General features: G+C 38.4%; 1 protein-coding gene across 2 annotated transcripts in view; it reads left to right on the top strand.

The window, feature by feature from the left end:
* The window catches only part of LOC124171926 (protein Hook homolog 3), a 36,695-nt gene that overhangs the window by 6,068 nt on the left and 2,734 nt on the right, over positions 1-27,893 (top strand). The window contains exons 5-15 of one of the 2 annotated variants that reach the window (XM_046551355.1): positions 3,508-3,588; positions 5,790-6,043; positions 8,514-8,703; positions 10,393-10,670; positions 12,319-12,483; positions 12,672-12,832; positions 16,638-16,778; positions 18,725-18,915; positions 19,003-19,208; positions 23,626-23,694; positions 23,815-23,936. In XM_046551355.1, coding sequence (XP_046407311.1) covers positions 3,508-3,588; positions 5,790-6,043; positions 8,514-8,703; positions 10,393-10,670; positions 12,319-12,483; positions 12,672-12,832; positions 16,638-16,778; positions 18,725-18,915; positions 19,003-19,208; positions 23,626-23,694; positions 23,815-23,936 — 1,858 coding nt within the window. Of the gene's footprint in view, positions 1-3,507; positions 3,589-5,789; positions 6,044-8,513; positions 8,704-10,392; positions 10,671-12,318; positions 12,484-12,671; positions 12,833-16,637; positions 16,779-18,724; positions 18,916-19,002; positions 19,209-23,625; positions 23,695-23,814; positions 23,941-27,893 lie in introns of those variants that run through there. The other variant, XM_046551356.1, reaches the window with a different exon arrangement.

Here is a 27,893-nt window from a genome sequence, read left to right as displayed (position 1 = left end):
TGCCGAAGCGAGACGACGCACTTCTCGTAAAATTCCGAGAAAAAAGCAATTAAAAATCGTTAAAAATGAAGGTATGCTACATAAGCTGTTTTGAACGCCCGACTGAAACATTATGGCGACAGCCCAGTGGATTCGTTATCCGACTGTGGAGGTGAAGGTAACAAGATCGATGCTCGCTCACGGAACTTTTTTCTGTGTTAATTTTTAAGAATTTTATTGTTTAAAATTTTAAAGTTCGATTTCTTATCTTCGTTACTACTATGGAATATATTTTAAAAAGAGTTTTTTAAAATATTTAAATCAGGAATGGATCAGCTTGGGATTAGGAACTGAGGATGAAGGGTGGATAGAAACCCGGCGTCGGCATTAGCCTGCTCTTAACGAAAGGCGCCAAGGGGACCACGGCTTAACGTCCCATCCGACGGACGGTGTACTGCACAACTAGTGCAATCCGCATTACACGCAGGGATTGAATTTAGGAATGCCCCTTCATTCTTTACCGAGATTTGGATGTGGAAGGCCAGTACACTGCCTCACCACTCCAGTTAATCCTTTATCCCATCCTGAAAATTGCAAATAACTCTCGCACTCGCAACTCATTGCACAGCATACTGTGAATCTCATTTCCACCCTCATCTCTCCGCTGTATCCACGGCCTCGTCCACCACCTTCTATTCCTCCACCTTTTATTTCTTTCTCTTTCTCTCCTAACCACTCTCACTGCTTCGACCACTGCTATTACTCCTAACACATCCTGAACGTCTCGAATATCAGCCATTTTCGAAGAACTGCGGTCACTCGGGCTCAACTGTTTCCACCACTGGCACAAGTGAGGGCTTCGTGTGTACACATTGCTTGCAGGCACTGCGCCATCGATTGCCGCCAGGCCATCCGGCAAGATTTGGCACAGTATTTCACGCCATCTATGGTGCCAGAAATGTCGCCGTGTGTACAGGGCTTTAGCGATCCTTGTGGCGAGGGAAAGTGCCCAAGTGCAAGATATCCAGATAGCAGTAAAATTTTTGGGTAAATGCTGCAGTCAGCATGCAAAACGTATAAAAACGTTCCCACACTCCAAGGGTTAAAGTCTTAACTATACTAATCAAACCATTTATTATTTTTATGCATAATTCATTATGGTTACATTTCTTAGTTTTTAAAAGAGTTTTATACAAAGAACTGCGCATCCTTTTTACAGCGATAGTGCTATTGCATTTACATTTCCATTACTGCCTGTACTGCAGCAAATTGATGATTGTTTCACTCATGGGATTGTGGTGTACCTTTTGCTTTTTTGCCTTTGCTTAACCCTACTTCCTTTGTTGTCTACTCGGCATTCATGTTATGCTGCATGAGAAATTGAAACATTTATGTGTTCTGTTCATGTCTTCATTCAAGTTGGGTGCTTACTTGTTGCAATTTTGCATTTATTCCCTTGTCCATGCATTTACTTTTAACTTCTACATGTTAATGTATCATTTAACAAGGACTTAAGTATCTAATAGGCAGTTGCATGCATCTTTTATTTGTTCCCTTAGAAAGTGATCATCCATGGATTGGCCAAATTTATCTTAACTTTGGGATAGGCTCATTCCATGTACTTCAAGTTCTTTGTTTGGATTGGCTGATTGATCTTGGGCCAGCCTTATGTATATATTTATCATGTATCATAATTATATACTTGGAGTTCTACTTTTACTTTGTTTACCATTGCTTAAAAATAGCTCTAACAATGAAATCGATGGTTTGAGGCATAACTTTATGAAAGCAATTCATTATGAAAAATGAAAAAGAAGAAACTTTTTGCTTTCTCCTGAAATATTTATGCACACATTTACGCGACCATGGTTTCAACTTAAGGCATAGACTTTTTGCTTTACAATAAATAAAAATGATTTTCAATGAAATATTAAATCTCATTAAAAATAACGTAGAAAATAAAAACCTGTTACGGACTTTATCTCTAATTTTATAGATCACTATTCTGGTATATTTTGAGGATTAAGAGTTTTAGTAGCTTGCTGAGGAGACTTCCACTCTCCCTTCCCTAATATGACCTAGGCTGTCTGTTGCCTAACCCTAATGCCATAGCTTGTTGACAGAGGTGGCCGGCGGTAAGTGCACGGGTGTATTGTAAGCTATAAACTGTGCCTACGTGTGTTGAAGAGAGACTTTGTCTCTTTGTGGGGTTTCCTAAGGTCTCAAGCAGTTTTGATGTACCGTATTTCTCTGAATATAGTCCCCCCCCTAATTTTGAGGCTTCAGTTTCGGGAAAATTTAAAAAAATGCATTTGATTATTCACCACGTTTACCAGCCGATCTCAGATCGGTCTAGCCGGCTCGGTCCGGGTTAGTAAACGCAGCGGCCCGACCAGGCCGGCCTGTCAGCGGGCTGGCTCCGTCCACTTTCGAAACCAGTCTGAAATCTCAGATCGAGCCGTAGAGCTCGGCCTGAGTGGTAAACGATTCGAGCTGATCAGCTCCGTTGCGCATTTCGTTCCTTCTTTGTCATCCCATAACAGACAAAATGCAATCGTAACTCTTCAAGAGCACGTTTGGTTGTTGTGATTCATTGAGTTGGCGTGGTGAGAAATAAGATTTTAGAAATGAGTTTGGAAAGGAAGAGGAACATATGGAGCGAGCAGGAGACGATGCATTTAATAAATTTAATCAAAGAAGAGGACATTATGCGTCTTCTAGATGGAAAGAGGTAAAATAATGGATAATTTGTTTTTAAATTGACAACAAAACCACTTTCCAAACAGAATCGATGGGTGAAGATCGATTCTGATCGATTCTATGAAACAATCGATACGTCAAATCCATGTTGGTAAACGCAACGCGCCGAGTCAGCTCACTTTCTAATTTCAGCTCGGTCTGAGCTCAGACCGATCTGAGATCGGTTGGTAAACGTGGTGATTGTCCCCCCTTTACTTTTACCTTGGCATTTTTGGAAAAAATGGGGTACTATATTCAGATATATACAGTAGGTCAGGGTAAAATCAGGTGTTTCCGGAAATTCTTTTCAAGCTACCCTGCAAAAGGCCGTAATTTAGTGCCATTAGTTATTTAGTGCTGAATATTTTGCTGGCAACTTGTGTTATCTGTTGCTGTTTGGGTTTGTGCTTCAGAATGCAGTGTCTCACCCATCGCTGTAGGTTTCATCTTCAGCATGAGAAACACACTTCCTTTGAAAGAGAACTAGCCATTGTCTTCAGAGAGTGACTCGTGCGATACAGTTGTGTTCTTATTACATGACCGAGTTGAAATAATGTTTGTCATCCTCTGTCTAATGATGTTGGGAGAGATAGTATGTTGTGTATTCAGTTTGAATGTATTCATTTTAGTTTATTTAAGACATCACAGTCATTACCCTGAAATAGTTGGTACTGTAGCCTATTCTTAATCCTATTTGTAGTCACTGATAACAATATTTTTCAATGTGATCTCCTTGTCTCAAATTGACTTGTGCTCTTTTTACCTTTTGACAATGGTTATTGCTTTCAGGGGAAAAAAGTGACCCTGCTGAACTTGCACGCCTACTACAACTCATCTTGGGGTGTGCTGTAAATTGTAACAAGAAGCAAGGTAAGATGTTTGGTTACTTCCCTTGAACTTGGGGGTAAATTATTTCCCAATGTTAAATAGTGATGATAATTGCATCAGCAAGTAATAATGCCATGACCATAAGTCTTACTCCAAATAGACCACGCCATCCTCGTGTATAGGGTAGTTTCCTTCATCGAAGAAAACGAAAGGCACTGATTGTGATTCGTTACCCACCATTAGTGTATTCGTAGTATACAAATTATTTGGTTTTAGAAATGCCAGTTTAGACAAATGTTAATGGTCAATTTTAACCTCATTTGATAAAGGCCAGATTGGCGTCCATGCGATGCCACTCCAAGTGACGTCACAGGGACCTAGATTCTATACAAGTAGTCAGGAGTTTTACATCATCTGAGATTACCAATGCATGCATGAGCTACAGAGCTCAAGGAAACATTTCTCAATAATCACCTATTAAAATTGCCTTTGGTCGGAAAGTTTCCTTCGTTTGATAAGGTATTGATAATCCTTATAAAGCCAAGCTCTACCTGCTAGCTGGGTACTCTGCTACCTGCTAGCAGCCTGCATTGTATCAGTACTCATAGCCTTGTACCAAGGTGGCCTCATACGGTGGCAGCTGTAACCAGAATGACGTCAAGCAGGCTTTTCCCAGCAGACATACTTAGCCGTCGAGTTTTCGTGCGAAAATTTTCCCTTTTCATCTAGTCGTGAAATATAGATATCGCCATTTAAAAATCTAAAAGCGTGAATTACGTACTCCAGGAGCAATAATCTTTCGATTTATGCAATTAAAAAAAATAGGAAACCACCCTATTATGGCCTAAATTATGTACAGAAACTCATCTTAAGGGTATAAGCGATTTTAACACAATATAAGATGATGAGACATCTATCCTTTCAGATTTCTTCAATGATTTAGAATTGACAATATCTATAAAGGTGTATTTCTTAAGGGAATTTAGGATATCCTGCTGCTAATAGTTGGTACCATGTCTCAAAGATATTCTCCTTTATGCATCTTAGTAAAGGATTGCATATTTTAAGGTGGAAAGGCGATTTGAAAGATTTCTTCTGTCTATTGTGTAGTATACAGTAGTCATTGAAATATGTATATGTTTCCCTTTTTGTGGGCTTCCTTCCAAAAGAGTGGCCCATGACCTGAGTATAACTTCATCTCCCAGTGGTTACATTAGGACCAAGGTGGAAATAAGTACATACAGAACACTCCCGATTATCCGGGCTAGTGACTGGGAGAGGCGGCATGAATAATCGGAAAACATGGATAACCCAAACTTTCACTTAAATGTCTTGCAATGTACATAATTTAGCTAAAACAAACAATATGTTACTATTGATGCAGGTATTCTGTTATTTTAGAGTACTTCCCGGGCTCAATGAGAGCTTTCTTCGCCAGTTCATGATCTTTTTAGATCATGATCTGGCGATCATGATCAAGTACAACCATGATCTTTCTTGATCATGGTTGTACTTGTACCTATTATTAATGCTCCATGTAAGGCCTGGTTTTGAAAACCACACATCCGTGGCTGTGTGATCATGGATACAGAAAAGTGATTTTCACGAATGCTTCAAAACCACTGCTCGACGTTGTTAACTACGCTTTCATGTCAAGTTGCCCGGGTTGCAACTGCTGTGGGAGGTGTATCCGTGATCATGGAGCGTGGTCGCTCACTGCAAGGCTTGGAAAACAGGAACACGGTGCTCCCATGAATACAGCTAGTGCGTGATCGCTACTGTTTTACGAAGGAGATTCTGACGGGAATAATAAGCCCGGTGTATCATAGAATTAATGCAGTAATTTGATGATTTTGCATCCAATTTTATTTTTTTTCAACAAAGATTGCGGAAAAAATTGAGCGAGAGTGAAAATCATGCATGGATAATCCACAACACCGATATACTGCAGCCGGATAATCGGGAGTCTGCTGTATTTATATTGGCTATTTACTCGAAGAATTAATCTAATAGTCTTTTAAGTTATTTTCGTAGCAACTTGTTTCTCAGGGTTTGATATACATACTCTCTCAATTGTATTCAGAATATGAGATAATAGATGGGAAATTTGTGATTTAATGAGGCAAGGGTATGTAAGGTAAAGTGTATCGTTAATTGTTCAAATTAATGTATTTTTGGTAAAAAAATGCTGTGGCTTTTTTAATTGATTGGTATATTGGTTGGTGTTTTCTTTCGGAATCTAGAATACATAAAACGAATTATGGACATGGAGGAGTCTCTCCAACAAGTGATCATGCAGTCCATTCAAGAGTTGGAAAATAATGGAGCTGGTGCTTTGTCGATGGGATCGAATCTTGGTGAAGGGTTCTTATCAGCAGGCCTTCCACCAAATCCTGCAGTAGTGGATACTCAGTTGCCCAAACTTCTTCAGGACCTTGAGGCCATGACTAATGCTAGAGACTGGATGGCCCAAAGGTGCCATGAATTGGACATGCAGGTATGTGCATTATGATGAGTTATCTTTTTCTGCATGCTGTCTTTTGGCCAGATACTATATGTGGTGTAGCTGTTCTTTTCCATTCTGTTTTTTTTTATGCTCAATTTGGATGTTTTAACCCTTAACCGGTGACATGCGGTCTGAGAGACCGCTGAGTTTCTAAAATTATGAATATTTTCAAAATTAAGATTTCAAAATATCTATAATTCTCGTTAGCTTCATATTTTTGCATAACAAGGACATCCCACTCTTAAAATTTAACGTTCCTTCTATTAATTTCTGTAAATTTGCAATTGAACTTGATTAGCGGTCTGTGAGACCGCACGTCATGTACTAAGAATGCATCAAGAAAAGGAATAAGCGGGATAAATGTCATGGCTACTTACTACTTAGCCTTCCAACTTTAACATTTAAGGCCTTTTTTGAATCTGGCGAAATATTGATACATAAATGTAAGAATTATAACTCAAGTGTTTTTGGCATCACTTTTTTGATCCTGCTTCAAATCACAATTTTTTATGACAAATTGGTTCGTATTGGGAGTGTAAAAATTTTAATATAAGTTTTAAAATAGTTGAAGTGGATTAGGGTATTTTACACACATAAATGCCGGAATCGGGAAAACAACAACGATTTATTGGTCGTCCAATACAGAGCTATGATAAAGACGAGACAAGCCATTGAGCGCGGTGAAGGCATCCTTCACCTAGGGCGGATCGGGTGTGACTGTCATGGTGCTGCCCTGTAGTGGCGTGGGTCGCCGTGCCTGCCACCTGGCGGTGGCATCAGTGAGGCAGCTGAACAATTGACGACCAGTTGGCGCTCGATATAGTGGGGCGCAATTCGTATCGTGCCGCCACATAGTTAAGCATTCAAAGAAAAATTAAACAAAACAATAAAAATGACATAGCAATATTTTATGAATTTTTGATTTATTGTGGTCTCCCAGACCGCACGTCACTGGTAGTGTAACAAGAATTGCACGTCACTGGTTTAGGGTTAATCATCCTCTTTTATGTTACTATTCATATTTACACCTCTTTGATTCTGCCACGAATTTCCTGGTAATGATCGGGAGATTGATAAAAATGGGTCTGATAATTGCAGCATTTTGTAATTATTTTTTAAAAATTGTCAATGCAGTAAATCATAATAAAACGGAGATGAGTGATAAATTGTTATTGTTATTCAATCATTGATGGTTCATCACCTTTTTGACTCTATAAAATTGACTGTTGTAGTGAATACTTTGTGGAATTTTATTATTATCACTTAAACGTAATTGTACTTTTCAAAATTCCATGAAGCAGTAATTTTTAATTGCAGTCAACATGTTTTGCTGCAGTGCATCATGATCAGGACTTAATTTGTAGTAACCATTGTGTGAAAAATCCACTGAGGAAAATATAATTTGCCTTGACTGGGATTCGAACGCAGGGCTCCCAATTTTTGGTCGAGTGCTTTAGCCAGTTGAGCTAGCGAGGCTTCATGCTCCGCTTTGGAAATTTGAGGACTATACCGGACAATGTGGTTTGGATTGCTGAGCAAATGATGTGACAAGCAGTCCAAATTGTCCTGGTATAATGAAAAGAGCCACCATTGTTCACGGTTTTTAACTTTTCTGGCTTGATCCCAAGGTGCTTAAGGTACTTACCTACTTTTAAGGAAGTCATTCCAATGTAATTAACTTGTCCATCATCGTTGAGCTTCTGCTGGTTTCACAAAATAAATTTGTGTGATGGCTTCTTCCTTTAGCTTTTTGGCATTCATTTTATGAATGGTTGTCTGGAGGTGCCCATCGAGTGTGGCTTTTGTCTTTATAATGGCTATTGTTTATGGTATTTATCGTTGATGAAAGGTATGTTGATTGCTCAGTGGATCATGCTGCTGGAGGCCTACTTTTGGCTTAGGGCATGTTATGAGATAAAGCACATGATATGATCAGTAAATGTTGGTTTTTGATTAATACCAAACATGTTTGCCTTCCCTAATAGAAATGGTCAAACGGGAAAATTCTATTTCGTCTTAGATTTCAACTGTGAATTTTAATTTTATATTGGTTTAGAGAATTAAGTAGGTTTACATAAAATGTAATTTTATGTCCATAGGGGCAAAATGTCATCCATGCCACATAATTCATAGTTTACTTCATTTAGGAGTGGGTGGTGGTACTGAAATAAGTGCTCTTTTAAATTATTGAGGAAGTTTTCAGGTAGAAGTGGGGACCATGATAAGCTCATAGCCAGGCCTTCATTTTTTTAATAGAATTTTTTTTGTTTTTTCTATGTTACAGTTGAAAATATTTTGTCGGATTCTTTCAAATTTGGCGTAGATTCGAACTGGTCAAATAAGATGTAAAGTTTATGATCTCTTATTTTCAATTTCAGAGTCCTACATGTTCATGCAAGTGATGGTGCTCATTTGATGAAGATATGTAGCTAAAATTATTTATTTAATTTTGTATTTTCAGGTGAAATTGTTACAAGAAGAAAAGTCATGTGTTCTAATAGAGAATGAAAAGTTGAAAGAAAAATTAAAGGATATGGAAGCTCTGGAGCAACTTGACATGAAAGATATTTCTGGTGAAAGTGGTCATAAATATAAAGAGCTTAGGAAACAACTTGAGAGCTGTAAAGAGGAAATGTATAAAATGGAGCAATGTAAGTCAAAATTGGTAGTCGTGTTGGATGCTGAATTTTCTTTTAATTTATCACTGTTATTGGTATTGTTGAAGGGTGAGGAGAGAATGAAGAAAGCCTATGTTAGGGAGACAGCATAAATTATCTTTTTAGAAAGACCATGCAGAGAATGCTTCTGTCAGAGGTCATAATTACTAATGCAATTTCACAGTCAAAATACATGCCATGCACCTACCTTTGTTATATATACAGCACGGACACAGAAAAGTGGTTTGCACGAATGCTTCAAAACCACTGCCCGACGTCGGAAACTGCACTGTCAGGCACCACGCCACGTAGTCGCCTCTCGCACAAGTGGCACAGGTGGCAACCGCTGCGGGACGTGTATCCGTGATCACGGAATTCAGTCGCGCACTGCGAGGTTTGGAAAACCGAAACCCCGGACTCCCGTAAATGCAGCTAGTGTGCGATTGCTTCTGTTTTACGAAGGGGATTTTAACGGAAATAATAAGCCCGGTGTATCGTAGCATCAATGCAGTAATTCCGGTGATTTTGTGTTCAATTTTATTTTTTTTGTATAGATCGCAGATAATATTGAGCGAGAGCGAAAATCATGCACGGATAATCCACAACATGGATATACCACAGCCCGATAATCGGGAGTCTGCTGTGTATCATTTTCGTGAGGTGCGTTTCTTGCAGAGAAATTTAGATTACACCCACTTCCTGATTAATGCTGTTCCACAGTAGCCCTATTTATATTTTTAGACTCAGTTCCAGTTAAATGCTCTCTGGTTCCCCATTAACCCTCCTGAAAATTCTGCAATGAACCAACAGAATTACATTCTTGTACAAAATTATTTCGTTTCCGAATGGAAAATCCCTGGTTTAAGGCTTTCATGACTGTATATTTTCTATAATGAATTGAATGAAGAAGAAAAATGTTCAAAGTAGTTTGATCAAGGCTTTCATCATTACATGGTAAAGTAATTATTGATTGGTGAACCTTTTGGCTAAATTCTGTGTGAGTTTACTGCAAGTAATTTCTAGTGCTAAATCAAAATTTTGAACATTCTATTGTGCAATTTAAACAAGAGAATGAGTGATTATAGACAGACTGACAAGGACTGCAACATTGCAATGTGGGACAATGATGTTGATGCTCTCACGTGGAACTACCTTGGGACTGCCTTGTTAAACTAAAGAAGGTCGTTAAAATTCTTCACCCAAAAATCACAGGAGTGTAAATTAGTGCAGAGCTAGGTGCTTGTTTAATGGTTATACTTCTAGTTTGGCTTTGATTTTTTGTAATGGACAGGAACAGTTTATCTTAGGCAGCATCTTCACAAGAAATCCATATTCATGTATGCTGACCGCATGTCAAATCTCTGGTTGAAAAATATATGGATGCACCCACATATTCATTAAATTATTTGTATGGATAACTTTGGAACATCATATAATATAGACTCATCTTGTGGATGGTATCAATGTTTGAAACACTTGGAAGTTAGTTTCATTTGTAATTATAGAAGTCTTATAAAATTGTATCCACCTTTTCACATATTGCACATTGCACTGCCTAAATAACAGGGATGAATTTAGGGGATTAATATTATTAATTTATTTGTGAATGCTGACCTTTTTTTGAAAATAATGAAGCTTATGTCTCATCAATATATTTAATTGTTGTAATAATTTTCTTTGCAGCACGGGATGATTACAAGGCTAAGGTTGGAGTCCTGGAGAAGGAGCTGGCTGATCTACAAGCCAGACAAGAAGAGTTACAGGCAGGTGCTGAGGAGGCGAGACAGCTAAAAGATGAGATGGATATTCTCAGAGAAACGGCAGAGAAAGTAGCAAGGCATGAGGCAATGATAGAAGTGTACAAAAAAAAGTTAGAGGAGTATGGTGACCTAAAGAGACAAGTTAAATTATTGGAAGAAAAGAATACTGACTATATGCAGCAAAATATGGATTTGGAAGAGGTAAGAATATATAAGGGCACATATTTTAGCAAATGAATAGTAGGTTGTAACCAATTATTTTTTCTAGGTCATGTTCTGGTTAAAAAGGTTTTTACATGTTCCTTGCCACTGATTTTTATATGAATTCACCCCTTGCCAAGGTGTTTTTCTTTTTCCTTTCCCTTTTATAATTATATCGTTTTCATTTGAGTAAATATTGAGAAGTGTATTGGCCTGAAATTATTAGTTTATAATAGGGATGAGTCGATTCTACTTTTTTTCAATTCCGTTTCCAATTCCAATTCCTTCAAATCGATTCTCTATTCCGATTCCATCGATTCTTATTCCTTCTAACAGGTTGGATATTGATTTACCTGTAGCGTTGCTGTCATTAAAATTTAAGAATTGAATAGAATAAAATAGCAAAACAATTAAGCGGCCCAATAATTATATTTATGTGCTAAAAATAGCAAAATAGTGTGATAGAAATATATCCTCAGGTTAACTAAAATGACTGTTTTAGACAAACATTGTGACCTTAATAATGTACTGTGCTCTTTGTAATTAAATTTAGATCACTATCCACATTACTTACGCCGTTCAGATGTTTTACATAATATATTATGCATTAAATTAGTATTTAATTTAGCCACCTAAGTAATACGCTTAAGGATGCTCACCCATATACACTATAAAAAACACAAACATAAAACCTGTTACACACGAGAGTTAAAATGTCAAATATTCAATGAAAATGACAATCTATTCAATATTTTTGTTAAGGAAAACAAGCATTTTTACTCGGTCAGGATCAAGTCTATTTCTTTTTGCATCGCATATATTCCCTGGTGTACTGAATAGTCTTTCAATAAACACAGTGCTAGGAGGAACACACAGATCCTTGAATACTATATTTTTAAGTCTCAGAAAGACACTGTTAGCCCAGTAATGGGAAACTTTTTCACCATCTTTTGGATCAAGGTTTTTTTTTCTCCTAGGTACTGCATCAGTTCATTTTCGCAAGAAGAAGCACTGCTATCATTTTGCTCGACACTTTTGCAAAAGTAGTCTTTATAATGGGACCTCAGCTCCTTACTAGGCTTATCACGAGGAGAGTCTAAGGTGGAGGTTGCATTTTCAACTGCTGGTTCATTAAGTGGGGTTTAATCCGTCTGTGTGAAGGTCACCATTTCTTTGATTATTTTCACCGTTGCGGCTTCAATAGCATCAGGTTTTTGAAAAGGCGTAGCTTTAAAACGAGGATCCAATATTGTTGCACAAGCATAGGTAAATTTTGCTTCCATATTAGGGTAGTGGCGTTTCAGGGATGATATCAAATCATTCTTCAGTCTTGGAAGTCCACAATCTTGACAATTCGAGTTCTCCACAACATTTTTTACTGTATGTATAAGTGGAATAACCTGAGGAAAATTATATAAAAATCATCCTTTCTCTTTTCTTATTATTTCTTAAATTGTAAAATATAAAATGCTTTACCTCATTCAGATTTATTTATGCTTTTGATCTGCACCATTTACTCTGTCAATTAATCGGCATAGCAGATCTAATGTCTAATGGGAAATATTTTTGGGATGAGAGAAAGCTCAACAATCAAAACAGGAATGCCTTAACCATGTTTAACCCGGTTACTCAATTTTGTTGTTGTTAGGAACTGAAAAAGAGTGGTACATGGAAGCCTCAAGTGGAAATTTACAAGAAGAAAACTGCTGAGCTGCAACAGAAGTTAAGTGAGGAGTCAAAGAAAGCTGACAAGGCAGAATTTGAAAACAAGAAATTGCAAGAGAAGTTCAAATGTTTATCCAGGGAGAAAGAGGTAGGGAAAGATATTTCTGTCATTGTTTTTAAGATGGTTGAAAGTTTTTGTTTTTTTTCCTACTGTGAAGATAATGGAAAGTGTTTGATGGCATTGTGATATGGGCTTGTGTCTATTGATTTTGCTAATGAAATTGTCCTTGGTGTCTGGAAATGGTTTGAGCAAATGGTTTTATTGACCCATTTCAGAGGCTGATAATTGAGAGAGACTCCCTGAAAGAAGCTAATGAAGAGCTTAGATGTGCTCAGCTACAAATGGCTAATAGAACTGGAGCTGTGGGAGAAGCAGTGATTCCCCCTGAAACAATTCCAGAGGCTGATTCCGTGGAAATTGTTCCACCAACAATCAAGTGAGACACTGTTTCTTATTTTCTGCTGGGGATTGGGTTTTTTTGATGGCTAGAGATCTTGTTTCACATGGAATGGACTGATTGGGAAGATTTTTGAGAGATTGCTCTCATCTCTGCATGAGTGCTTTGTGGAGGGTACTTCAAGTAAAGCTCTATGTATGCCAGATGGGATGTTAATCAGTGGTCCCTTTGGCACTTTTCATTAAAAGCAGGCTAAAGCCTATGCCAGATTGCTCCCTATCCTTCTCCATTGCCTGAGCTGGGCTCTATTACCTACCCACCTAATTTTCTGATGCATAACATCGTCCTTCATCGTTCTGTGGAAGGCGCCCTCTCACAAATGGTGAACATTTTGGAAGTATTTTCTCAGATTTTATTTGTTCAGCACATGCATGTACTTTTTACTTAAGTTTATTCAATGGATTTAAGAAATTATTTGTTGTTTTTATGTAACTATACATGTTTTAAATTTAATTTATTGCTCTCTGATGATATTGGTAGTGTGGAAATAGTACAGTAAACTCTCGTTATAACGAAGTTCACCCGATTGAAAAACCGAAGGTTTTTAATAACCAACTTCATAAGTGTTTCTTTTAGTAGTCATTGCAAAATAACATACCTTGCCATAGTTCCTTGTCTGTTCAATCTCCTGTACTTATAGTTGCACTGCAGAATAGCTTCAGAGTCACGTGTTTGTCATACGCATATTAAATTATGAACAAATATAGATAAATCCTCGATATAAGAACAAGATGCATTCTGAGATCTTGTTTATGAGTTGATAGACCTATGCAAGGCATGGAAAGTGTGGTTATCCTGCAGAATGAAACACTGCATTACTATTTTGCATTCGCTCACAATTCTCACAAACTGATCTAGCTGCGCGTGCGATGTGGCTGGAGCCGAAAAAAATTCGTTGTCAGCAGGAAGGAAGAATGAGCAAAGTGCTGAACAGTTCCAGGCTTCACAACAGATTAATGGATACTTTGTTCAGACTGTGCCCAAAGTGTGAGTTCCTCTACGCCACACCTCGTCACATCAGCCAACTCCATTGGAGCGAAATTTAAAATCTCGGACATGCTTGAATTTTTTAAATGCTAGTATCTCTGAAAGTCAAGTGTTTGTTAAAAGACGACTTATCATACAGCCATTTTACGATCAGTAATGAGTGGGTAAATATGATTCTGCATGAATGAAGCTTATTATATGATGTTGCATGGATACTGAAGCATCTCCTACTGAAGAAAGAACCATAATTGATGCTGCATTGGGACAACTTAGCGTAGCACAATGATTATTATGTAATGTAGTGTATATCCACCTAAGTGCCATTGTAACTTCATAATAAAGTTCATTTTATAAAAGCCAGGACTGGGAATGAGGTTCGGAATTAGTAATAATGTTTCTTGTACTATAGATTGGATTAGCCTTTTTTGTCGGGACCAACGATTTACTCGGTAAAAACAAGAACTTTGTAATAGGGTAGTTTCTTCATCAAAGAAAACGAAAGGCATTGATTGTGATTCATTACCGAACCATTAGTGTACAGTGAGTCCTCGTTTAACGTCACTTACCGTTCCTGAAAAATGTGACGATAAACGAAATTACGTTAATCGAAGCACAATATCCCATGAGAAACAATGTAAAAAGTGAATATCGGCTCCTAGACCTCACAATTCCTACGCGAAAAAATTTTAGCGTATCATATTTGGGCCATTTCTTACGATGGGAATGCCAAAATATGGCATTAACACGAGTCCCTGTCTTCATTGATGGCAATACCAGCAGCGACGTACATCCTTCTCCATTGTTGTATCTTCCCGCGTTTGGTTTTTCGGCTTCGCTATGGCGGTCACCTCGGCATCATCGCCTGGGCATCATCATCGCTGAAACATCGTTGCAGTTACAGGAACCAAGATTATTGAGAACACGGCGAAAAAGTGATGACAAATACTCCGAGTTCTACCCGGAAAAATTCCTAGAAATCACTTTTCAGGTTCCAGAAAACCGTTATGTCAAGTAAAATTTGCTGAAACTTTACTTGACATTTACGCACTTAACATTTGCGCACCTACCTAAGAATTAATTTTGCAGAAAATTTGCTATAAACGTAATCGAAATTGACAATAAACACACCGTTTTACACTTCGTTTAGACTGACTGTATTGCCGCCCACAAAAACGAACAACCTGCAACGCCCGCCGCTTCGCATTTTTTCTCGCGCGAAATTTAAAAGACCTGACCAGACCTGACGTTATCGCGAAGCAAAGGTGCGATAATCGAATGACGGTCTCAAAATTTTCGTGACGTTATCGCGAAATGACGTTAAATGGGGTGATGAAGAACGAGGACTAACTGTATTCATAATATACAAATTATTTGGTTTTTAGAAATCCCGGTTTAGACGAATGGCAATGGTCAATTTTATCCTCATTTGAAAAAGGCCAAAATGGCGCCCATGCGATGCCACTCCACATAGCGTCACAGGGACCTGGATTCTATAAGAGTAGATAGGAGTTTTACATCGTCTGAGATTGCCAATGCATGCATGAGGCACAGAGCTCAGGGAAACATGTCTTAATAATCACCTATTAAAACTGGCTAAGGTCGGAAAGTTTTCTTCGTCTGATAAGGTAATAATAATCCTTATTTAAGCCAAGCGCTACCTGCTAGCATCCTGCATTGTATCAGCGCTCAAAGCCTCGCCCCAAGGTCACCTCCCATGCGGCAGTGGGAACCATAATGACGTCACACGGAGTTTTCTCATCATTCCTACTTAGCCGTCGCATTTTCGCGCACTTGAAATTTTTCACTTTTCATTTAATAGCAAAAAATAGATATTGTCATTTCAAAATCTAAAAGCGTGAAATACATACTCCAGGAGTAATAATCTTTCGATTTAGGCAATAAAAAAATAATAGGAGACCACCCTATTACGTTGTTGGTATTAATGAGAGTTGACTGTATTTTGTAGAGGGGTAAGTTAGTAGCTCAAAATTCCAGTCAAGTTTCTGAAGAGAGCTTCACTCAATTTGACAATTTTAAAAAGCTGGATTAGAGTTTAAGAGAGATAAATCATTTTTTTGTTACATTTTTTGAGATTGGACATGGGTTTTTGGGAAATAACTCAGGGAATCAGGCTTAAGTTCACATAGTGCTGGATCGGGGTCAATGTTCAAACCACCAGAAAGAAGTGCAAATAATGATATATCCACTACATGTAGGGGGAGTGAGTGGAAGACTGAGGGGACCATTTGAACGCAGTCTGGAGAGTGTGGGATCCTAGGGGTGCACTGCAAAACCACTAGAAATGAAATAAAAATAAAATAACCTCGGAAATACAATTGTCTGTGACTAAAGAGTTCTTGAGACAGCAAAGTTAGAGTTTAGGGTTGGGTTTTTTGTATCCAATGTACACACACAAGCAAAGAAAAATTCAGTATACGAATGAAACTTATTGCTAGACCACAGTATATGTCGAGAGAAAGTGGAGCATGTGTGATACACTTAGACATCGTATAGAATCCAAATCCATATGTAGGATCCAAACATTTATCCAAATCATGTTTGCGGAATCAAAATACTTACATGTATATTTTTCTGAACTGTCATGTTAACCAAGGTAGTGGTTGAAAGGCAAAAGTTAAAGCTGTGAGGATTCTTTACTATAATTGGCTTAGTTCCCAGAGATGAATAGTTCAATTTTTTTCAGTAGCTTTATTGCCAAAATTTGGTCATTTCTTTTCTGAGTATGCATGAGACATCAATGTGGGACTTGGCTCTGATTTGTATTGGTTACTTTCAGGGAAAAGATCCTGAGACTGCAGCATGAAAATAAAATGTTGAAGATGAGCCAGCATCGCCCAGAAGAAGCAAGATCTCCAGCTATTGAGGCTGTCATGGATGACATGGATCAGATGTTAAAATCTCTGCGGGATGAAAATAGGTATTATGCTAATTTTATTCTAAAGGTTTCAGAGCTGATCGATGTACTGCTCTGGAATCTTTTTGTACTCGCTGTTATGTTGAGTATTTTACTACTCAATGTTTTGTCTTCTTGGGGAAAATGCCATTAATGGGAGATGGAAGAATAAGCTTTTTCCAGCAAGTGAAATGAAACTTTCAGGAGTTATGTATTCCTTACCGAGTCAGTGGCCCCAATTTTTTTAAAGTTGGAATCTTTGCTCTTATTAAATGTTAACTATTATATCTTTGTTACACCCCAGTTCTGATACTGTAAAACCTCAGGGTAATGAATTCAATGGGATTGGGGAAATTGTGACTTTTTTAAAAAGGGGTTCAATGTAGGGAAGTGCTTTTGGGGTTTTCACAGGATGAGCAAAGAGGTCATGTAGATTCAAGATTTGTGGTACAAATGCAAGAACTTTTCTGAACTATTTTTGGGATGTTGTTTTTGAGATGTTGTTTTTGAAGGGACGAGATGTTATGATGGGGTAACGAATTAGCCATGTTATAGCATATTGTCTTGTCCTCTTGTGGATGGCTTGACAAGGGGCGACTCAGACTAGGGAACTTGACTGATGCTGAGGGATTCCGGACTGCGAAGGTGGTCCTCTCAGAGGGACATAATCGGTGAGAAATGAAAGGTACGAGGTTTGCTGAAAGGAGTGTATTTGATTCTGTTGATTCTTGCACGAGAGTGATCTCCTCCCTCGGCTTCTCCGGGTCAATGGTAGAGCTTCCCTTCCACAGACCTATGGGCGCCTCAGTTTTGACGAAAGATTCTTGACAAGACTTTTGACAAAAATGACCTTGAGTGAATGATGCGTGCAGTTTTTAAGGCATTGCGGCATCCAACCACCCCCCCTGTGTGCACTCTAGAAGTTTCCATTGGTGCACCATTCTTTTAGTCTCTCGAAATCTTTTAGTTTTTTGCGACTTTGGTCTTATTCAACTTATTGTCTATGTTGATGGGAATTTCAGATTTTCCATTTACTCTTAACACTTTCTTCCTCCTCTATTGACCTCCGTAGTGATGAAGTAGGAGTTGCGAAGTGCATTACCGAGATGAGTTTTGCATAGCCTGTGGTATAGGTGGGAGTTTGGGTGTTCTTATTGTCTGAGAAGAGGATTTACATTGTTAATGGTAGATTTCTCCTTCGAGTATTTGTGGGCAAAAATAATGGAAAATTGTTAGAGGTCTCATTAACTTAAAATGACTACATATAATGTTTTTTACCAGCTTAAAAGATGTTGAAAGTAGGGATGGTCGGATTGGATACCTCGGATCCAATCTGCAGATAATACACTTCACTGGATACTTCAGATCTAAATTCACTGAAGAAATGGAATCTGGATCTGAAATTTTAAATTGAATGCAGCATCCCATGAGAAGAAGTGGAAAGAGTCCTGGTCCTCTCTTCGCATGCGCCGTTGCACTGCAATGCCTGTCCTACTCGTGAACCATTTTGTTTAATAGCTCTCGCAGGGGCTATAGGTACAACAGAATTCCAGCCGTGAAAATTTTTAAGGCAAAATACAACAGGTGCATCCTCCAAAGAGATTGAACAACAATAGGGGGAATCTCAAGCCTTGTAAGATAATAACCATGTTGAAAGTAGCTAAGTCACAAATTTCACAAAACTACCCTGGATCATCACTCAGCCCTACCCCATGTGTCTGACATTTTTTTCCTTTCCCAGACCACACAGACCTTGCCACAAGACCAACTTCATGATAAGCGGGACTCTTTCATGTATGCCTTTGTTCAAAATGGGCTTTTTTACATGGCAAAAAGGTATCTTTTGAATGGGGAATGGTTTTCGTTGAATTTAAAGTGGGAATTTGTTATTGGAGGTATCCTTATATGTGGGCACCACTGTGTATTTGTTTTTTTTACCATGGAGTTACAAATGAATTATTTTGTTCTAGGGTTGCCCATCAGAGAATACTTGAACTGGAGAGTCAGTTGGAAGAATTCCAGTCCCAGCCTGAGTCGCATGGTAATCAAGGGGGAAAGCATCAATTAGCATCATTGGAGAAGCAGTTGAAGTTTCTACAAGAAGATGTGGAGAGGAAATCTTCTCAATTGGATGAGAAAAATGCCCATGTGGCTGAATTAAGTAAGTTTGATGGCAGTTAAATATTCACATGTCTTATTTGTACTGCATTGTAGAGCTGGATACCTAATGAATGAATTTTCTCTGCAGACCAGAAAATTGCAACAATCCAGGAAAGCATGCATTGTAAAGAGATGGAATTGCAAGCAATGGAAGAGAAATTCCAAAGATGTATTAAAAAAGCACAAAGTGTGGTCAAATCTTTAGGTCCTAAGGAGAATACTGGTGATATGGCTGAAATAAATGCGCTACAGAGTCAATTGGCTGAAAAAGACAAGATAATAGAGTACTACAAGGTAAGTGCATGCTGTGAGGTTACATTAGAGATGGACTGCCTTTAAATTTTGGCTATATCTCAGGTAGTGTGATTTTTGATTCCTGGTAATGTGATATCTTATGAGTCCCTTGACGTTTCATCTTCCTGAAGCAAAAGGTCTTATTGGAAATAAAGCAAAACTTCATGATGTCACTTATGAATTTTAATTATCACCTGACATGGACTTCGATACTTGGTATCATCTTTAGGCGAAATTTCATGGTTTCAATCTAATATTTACTCTAACGGTGTTGGCAAAGAAGGTTAAAGGGGGCAGAGAAGTGGCTTTGATTAGTTTATTCTCTATATTTTTCATCTTCCATTTCTTTTTCTGTTTACATATTTATTTTCAAACTAACAAGGGTAGACCACTTGCTCCGCCTTTTTCAATGCTGTATTTTTCATGGCATTCGGAATGGTGAACACATCTCTGAACTAGTAGTGGTTCCATTGAATGGGCCTTAGTTTGTCTGTAATTAATCAATTTTCATGTGGTATTTTTCACGAGCCGTATATAATTCCAAAATATCGCATCCCTCTGCAGACGGGTCAGGAGGGGTAGTGGTAGCGTACATGACTCCCACCCAGGGGGCCAGGACTCGGGGCCTCGTCATGGCAGTATTTTTGCTGTCTTCATTGTGATCATACGGCATCAAGTTTTTCATTAATTTTAATTGCAGCAAGTATAGACCTGAGACAATTTTTTTATCATCATAATGGCATTAAGGTATTTAAGCAGTGTCATTACAAACGCGGAGATACGACGACTATAGTAGCAAGGGTTGGTGTGCACTAAAATGTAAATTTTTTCTTTGCTTGTACTTGTCAACTTCCGCATTAAAAATGAAAACCACTCTTGTGAGAGCACATACCATTAACGGCTCGTGGAGAAACAATATGCGTACAGACATAATTAATAAGAACACAAACTAATATAAAATGCCATATCTCTCAAACACTTGTAATTCACTCTACTCCAAAGGGAGTTTAATTACACAGCACCTATCTGCTAAAAGAACCATTCCAAAATATAATTTCAATTAACAAGCAGGATGAAATAAAAGTTGATAACCCTGGACCAGGTGCGCTGGGGTATAAAATATGTCAATCTTCGAAAACCAAGGATTTTAACATTGTACGTACATTCTGGTCTAGAATGGTCTCGTGTATTCCTACAATGTACTTTGACTGTCTATATTGCGAGTTTAAAAGTTTGAGGCATTGTAGCTAATTTTTTTAGATTAGCAAGAAGAACCCATAACCCGTGGCGTATAAATTACGCCGCAGGACCGGCCGTGTACCACCTGTGTACCTTTATAATTGTATCACCTATAAATGTACAAGATTGAATTAATTTCTACAAATAAAGAATAATTTTAACAAAAATCGAGTGTTATCATATATGCACATATCATGGGTAAAGTACGCCATTCGCCCAGTCATTTAAAAATAACAGTTGTGCCTGCTAGAGGGTTAAAAGCAACAATTATGCCAAATGTGTCTTGTGCTCGCCGCTTACCAAAATCTTCCGTAGCCCTTTCAATATAATAACTAGAGACTCACCGACAAATGTTATTTCTTCAAAAAAAAGCCACTGTTTTAGGCCCCCGTTTATCTTTCGGTATGTTTTTGAGGTGATCAGCAAGTGTAGCCTTCATTTCTCCATGTTTGAAATGACACTGCTTAAATGCCTAAATGCCATTATTATGATGATAAAAAAATTGTGTCATGTCTATGCTTGCTGCAATTAAAATTAATGAAAAACTAGACTCTGTATGATCACAATGAAGACAGCAAAATATACTGACATGACGAAGCCTCTAACCGTAGCCCCCTGGGTGGGAGTCATATACGCTACCACTACCCCACCTGGCCCATCTGCTGAGGGATGCAATATTTTGGAATTATGTATATACGGCTTGTGAAAAGTACCACTTGAAAATTGATTAATTACAGCCAAACTAAGGCCCATTCAACGGAACCACTATTAGTTCAGAGATGTGTTCACCATTCCGAATGCCATAAAAAATACGGCATTGAGAGAGGTGGAGCAAGGTACGTGGTCTCCCCTTGTAAGTTTACTCCCAAGAATGAATAATCAATCCATCCAATATCTCCTCATAGTTCAAAGTTTTTGGTGTTTATACTAGGGATGGATGGATCCAGGATTTTTTTCAGATCCAGATAGAATCCTTGATTTAAGGTGTTGGATCCTCAGATATTTTCGGATACAAATGCTTTTTTTATGGCGTGCTATAAAATGAAGTAACTATTCAAGTTTCTTGTCATACATATTTTAATGTTTTCAAATTTTCCTCACACGTTTTCCCTGAATTTTGTCACTTTCTCATCGCGCACTGACTTCTGTATCAGTTGCAGATGCTTCATTAGTAGTGAGGTGGATTTTGCATTCCCTCTCGATATTTTAACACCACAGGGCACGCACACTGTAACGTCTGCCCGGGAGTGCCCGAAGAATTGTCGGCGATATAATACACAGCAGTGTGGGTAAATATAGGGCTTCCTCCCACACTCGAAAGGGGTGGGGTTCTGATAAATTTCTCTTCAGAGATTCTCTCAGAGTAGGTGGGGAAGGACAACTACTCGCTAGCTCGTACACCTATGCATCACTGAGAATCAGGAGAGGTTGGGTAACACGACACGGTGATGATAGGAAAACAAAAGATAAAGGAAAGGGAATGAACGAAACAATACTCAGGCTATCGCCAACTACATAAACTAAAAACTTCAGCCAGGAAGTCCTAACTGGCCTTGCTGGATGCTGGGAGGATCTGTTGAACTCCGACCAAAATTGCAGTACCCGACCGACTGACTACGCCTCCCCTCGACTCTCGCGGACTTTCTCCCCTTAGGGGTTGGATGGGGTTGTAACCTCCCCTCTTCTCCTCCGACAACGGCTGACTACAGAAGTTACAAAAAAAAAGGAAAGCAGTGGGTGCTCTCAAGCGCCGACATAAAAAAAATCACAACATGGCATATATTGAGTTCTCCCTCTTTAAATAAAAATGTTTCCATACCATGGAAAACATTTCTAAAAGTATAGTTTATTAAATTGCAACTGTGTAACCTGAAACGCAATTAAGAGCGATACAGATGACAACTGCGGCGAACTTTAACAGAACGAGACGACCGCTCAGCAAGGGGTTGGGCTGCAGAAGCACGTAAATTAGAAGTGGAGGGGAAGGAACGTGCTCCCTCCATCTTTCAAGCAATGCGACTGTGAGCAAGAGAGCCAGGGTACCATCACTTCTGAACTTGCAACCTTGTGACATCATAGGCTTCAAGGTGAAGGTGGGCGAGCTAAGTGATACATGCAGTTTGAGTTTCCATTCTGTCTTGTCTTCTGATTGTGCTCATGCAACGCATGCTTTTTTTAAATTGTGCTGTTTGAACAGTTTTGAGCATTGGTATAGCCTTTTTGTATTTAGAAAGCTTTGTGTCAATCAATTAGAGTATAAGAAACCTAAATACTGCCAGAAATGCATCCAGTTTGGTCTCATTCTTTTTTGAATCGCATGCATGTCATCCAATTACCCAAAGCTATTGTTAGACACCGTTGGGTCCAATAGGTGTCTCACACACCAATTGCCTACAGAAATGGGGTGAATTTGGAGCAGGTTGACTGAAAAAGGTCGGTCCGTAAGACAGGAGAGGGATGAGTAATGTTTCCAATGTTCTAATGTAATTTGATATTTTCCTTCAAAGCTAATGATTTATGGTCTGTTCGCTTTCAGATAGGAAAAAAAAGTCAGGGGCATGGGCCGAGGGAGAGAGTTTGTGGTTTTGTGATATCTGCCGTGTAGTGACTTTAGTAGTGGTTATTATCCTAAGGTGCTGAACCTCCCCCTATGGTTGTTCTATCTCTTGGGAAGATTCACACTATATAACTGTCGTATTTTGCCTTAAAATTTTCCTAGGCTGAAATTCTGTTACATAACCCCTGTGAGAGTTTTTAAATTATGTAAATGGTTCATGAGTAGGATGAGCATCGCAGAGTATTGGTGCATGCGAAGAGAGAATCAGAACCCTTTTCCACACCAGGCTTTGTATTCACTAATGCTTTAATTAAAAATTTTGGATCCAGATTTGATGTCTTCCATGACTTTGAATCCGTTATTATATCCGATAAAGGGCAATATCCACTGGTATTTGGATCTGATGTATCCGATGCGACCATCCCTAGTTTATACACTTTATAATAAAAAATGAATCGGGATTAATGATAACATTAATATGTTATGTAATTCCAGTTCTGGTTTAAATAATGCTTTTGAGTAATTATTTCTTTTTTGTGTCATTATTTTAAAGTAATTTTTTTTCTTTGTGAATTCCCGTAGCAAGTTAATGAGTGCAAGTTTTAATTTTTTTTATTTTAGAGGGAGTTTGAAAAGTGTAAAATAAGAGATAAAGAAGGTGCACTTCTTGTGACTGCCTATCAAGCTCAGGTAAGTGTTTATTAGCATTTTATGGCAATTTTTTTGTGATGAATTGAATTGTTAATTGTCTACAGTTAAGCATTAGTGGTACCTGTATGTAATGTATTTTTATATTTTCTTTTTTGCCAGAGCTTAGAAGCATATCGGAATTCTGTCGATCAACGGCTATCTAAGTGGAGCAGAGGCTCCAACTGTCTCTCTCGTCACCGGCAAGCAACCAATCGGAGGTTACCTCCTAATTTCAATTCAAGGTAAGTCCTTCTATCTTGGCTACAGATTTAAGCCCCCAAATTGGTTTTCATGTGTTCCTTGTCTCTGAACATCCAGGATGGTAGAGTAGCTCATTTATTTCCTATGGCAGTTGTGAAGCAGCTGTTTTTAGTAAATACTTACTTTTTTTACTAATTCATTTTCAGAATAATGAATGGGTTGCAACTAGAGATGGGCAAAATTCCGCCGTAATCGATTAATCATATCAAATGATCATCTGTTCCCAAAAATCGATTCAATGTAAAAATCAGAATGGCATAATCGATTATTTTGAAAATCGGTAGAATCATATGATTTTTTTAGTAGGCATCGAATTGTACGATTCTAATGATTATGTGCAGGCAACAAATCATATGATTTTTCAGTGGGCATCGAATCATGCAATTCTACCATTTATGTGAAGGCAACGAACCATATGATTTTTTAGTAGGCATCAAATCATATGATTCTACCGATTATGTGAAGGCAATGAATCATACGATCTTTTAGTAGGCATTGAATCATATGACTTTAGTAGGCAATGATTATACGATTATGTTAAAGCAACGAATCATATGATTTTTTAGTAGGCTTCAAATCATATGATTCTACTGATTATGTGAAGGCAACGAATCATACAATTATACCGATTTTAAGTTGGATAATCGCGAGGCTACCATAGGATTTTTCAATACAAATTTTCCCTATCACTAGCAATTCTAATATACTGCTATATAATTGCTATATAAAATTTTAGCCACCGGTACTTGGTTATCACGTGATTAGGCATATATTCAAACAACAACTGGTGCCACCGATTTTTTCAAGTGAAGATCGAGCTTAAATAAACGATTCAACGATTAAATTGACACCTCATAATCGATTACATAATCGAAACAATCGGAACACAATAATAGATTATAATCGAAAATCAATTATTTTCACCCATCACTAGCTGCAACGTGAAAATGGTCTATGGCTCATTTGATACTTACTTGGATATGAATAATTTGTTTGGTAATACAATATGGGAACGTAAAGTTCATTTCTATCAAACATTTTGATTTGAGGGAAATACATGAGTACTCCCTGTTCATTTCTTTAATTGATGCTAGGTAGGCAAGTTATTTTTTGTTAACAGGATAGTAAATCTTTCATAACATTGAAATGTTGTACAATATTCTCATCTTTTCATTTCTTACAATTACTTATTCAACTCAATTGTTCTTGTATTTTAACTTGGGCTGTGTGGGTCTTCAAGATTTGAGAAAGAAAAAATCAGTGCTCGACTGCTGATCAATATCAACATTAATATGCTCAAAAAGCCAAGTCTTAAACCTAATTTTAACATTAAGGAGCGATTTAGCTGTATGTATATAGTAACACTTCAAAATTTAACTGCAGAGCAGGAAAAAGATTAACTTTTTTGTTTTTTGCTTCATTTATGTTATAAACAACTGTACGGATGCTTTTATTTCTCTGCTTGTACAGATGGTGTGGATTATGCTCATAGGAAGATAAGGTTTTTTTAGATTGCTTTTTAAAAAGTATGTACTGTGTTTGAAATGCCCCGGTGTGTAAGATGCAGTGTCATTTCAATGTGGTACGCACAGGAAAAAAAGTCAACCTGAAGGCACGGCCCCCCAACAACTTAAGTTACTCCCTTTTAGATCTTATACGATCATATAAATCTTAATGGGACATTGAACAATCGTGATTGCATTTATACTATGAACTACCACAATATCACAGAAGCGAGTAAAATGATAGTAGTATATAATATGATAAATTACCATTAAATAATGACACATACTAGCGATGACCTTAATAATAACAGTAACAAGTACAACATTCTTCAATTTTATTGTAAATGTGTATTAGTAAACGTAATGGAGTCAGTATTGAAGAGTAACCCATGAAGGTCGAATCTACACGTATTAGAAAGGGGTGAATATTTTGAGCTATTATTTTGGAAAAAAATTTGGCTTAATTGCCATCAAATATGGTATGTAAATTTTGTGGAAGGAATAGGGTGTGTTTTTTAAGGTATGGTCCTTGGGGGAGGCAACCAACCGCTCATGTCATTTGCGCCATGAGGGAATGGTCGAGAGAGAAATGGATCAGCATTAGCATACTCTAAACAAAATGCACCAAGGGCACTGTGACGGAAATGAGCCATATTTTCAACATAAAGAAAATTGCGTTTATACAAAAAATAATTTTTTAAAGTATACTGGGACTAGCCGCGGTGATAACTTTTTTACGGGAGTCACCCGCAATGCACAATTGTGCGAAAGATCCACAGAGAAAAAATCATTCGCCTTAACCGGTATTCCAACCTGGATCCCCCGATTTCCGGTCAAGTGCTATAGCGAGTTAAGCTACCGAGGCGTCATTCCGCTGCTTGTGCTGCTGTGTGCTGTTGGACTGCTTGTGGCATCATATGCTCAGCAGTCCAGCAACACCTTGTCCGGTAGTGTCCACAAATATCCTCAGGGAAGAATGGCGCCTCGGTAGCTTAACTGGCTAAAGCATCGAATCCTGGTGAAGGCGAATGATTTTTTCTCTGTGGATCTTTCGCACAAAAAATAATAGTGTTCAATATTTAATGACGCGTCCAAGGACCAGGGATGACCAGGTGGAAGAGATGGCAGCAGTCGTTGCCGAGGCCTGTCACTGCGAGGAAGAGCGTAGAAGTAGACCATACAAGTTGATTGCTCAGCTGACGGCGAAAGAGAGAGAGGGCTGCTTGACTTGGCTGGTTGCTGCGTTGCTTTGTGGCAAGAGAGAGGATGGAGGGGATGGTAGGTCCACTCACCGCATACACTCCCACAAGGAAAACAAAAAAGCACGTCTGGCATAGTATCCAGCAGGAACTAGTACAACTTAGCATCCTATCTAGTAGGGTAGTTTCCTTCATCAAAGAAAATGAAAGGCATCGATTGTGATTCGTTTCTCACCATTAGTGTAATTATAATATACAAATTATTTGGTTTTAGAAATACCAGTTTAGAGGAATGGCAATGGTCAATTTTATCCTCATTTGAAAAAGGCCAGATTGGCGCTCATGCGATTGCCACTCCACGTGACATCACAAGGACCTAGTTCCTATACAAGTAGATAGGAGTTTTACATCGTCTGAGATTACCAATGCCAATGCATGAGGCACAGAGCTCAGGGAAACATCTCTTAATAATCACCTATTAAAACTGGCTAAGGTCGAAAAGTTTCCTTCGTTTGATAGGGCAATAATAATCCTTATTTAAGCCAAGTGCTACCTGCTAGTATCAGTGCTAAAAGCCTCACCCCAAGGTCACCTCACTTGCGGCAGCGAGAACCAGAACTACGTCACCTGGAGTTTTCTCAGCATTCATACTTACCTGTCGCGTTTTGGGGCACTTGAAATTTTTCACTTTTCATTTAATCGTAAAAAATAGATTTTGTCATTTAAAAATCTAAAAGCGTGCAATATGTACTCCAGGAGTAATAATCTTTCGATTTAGGCAATAAAAAAATAATAGGAAACCACCCTATTGACTAAGTGCTGTACTTTAAGTGCCCTCAATAATTAGACTCCAGCAGTAATCGGGCAGCCGGTGAATAATCTCTGCCACTGCTGGGATTCGAACCTGGACATGCTGAGTGGAATGGCAATGCAAGCCAACACAATCTGATCTCTGGGTGGACACAGTGCTAGCCCAGACACTGGATGGCCTCCACAGATTTGGGGGATTTCTGAGGGGATGAGACAGAGAGAAATTGGCGTTGCTAAATATGCATTTCTGGCATCTACTTGTCGAAGGAAAAACTCGCGCCTTTGGTGATGTGCCAAAATGTTGTATGAGGTTTTTCATTGGAGGAGTGAGAATAACTTACGCTTAGAGGCCCAGGAAAGAATTGGCCACCTTGTTGAAGTCGGCCCCTCAGCGGGTAAAGGCATGCTGGAGTTGGTCACCTCC

Source organism: Ischnura elegans, chromosome X (genome assembly GCF_921293095.1).
Source record: "Ischnura elegans chromosome X, ioIscEleg1.1, whole genome shotgun sequence".
Taxonomy (NCBI): domain Eukaryota; kingdom Metazoa; phylum Arthropoda; class Insecta; order Odonata; family Coenagrionidae; genus Ischnura; species Ischnura elegans.
The sequence above is the reverse complement of the archived record's forward strand: the minus strand, read 5'-3'. Positions and strand labels throughout refer to the sequence as shown.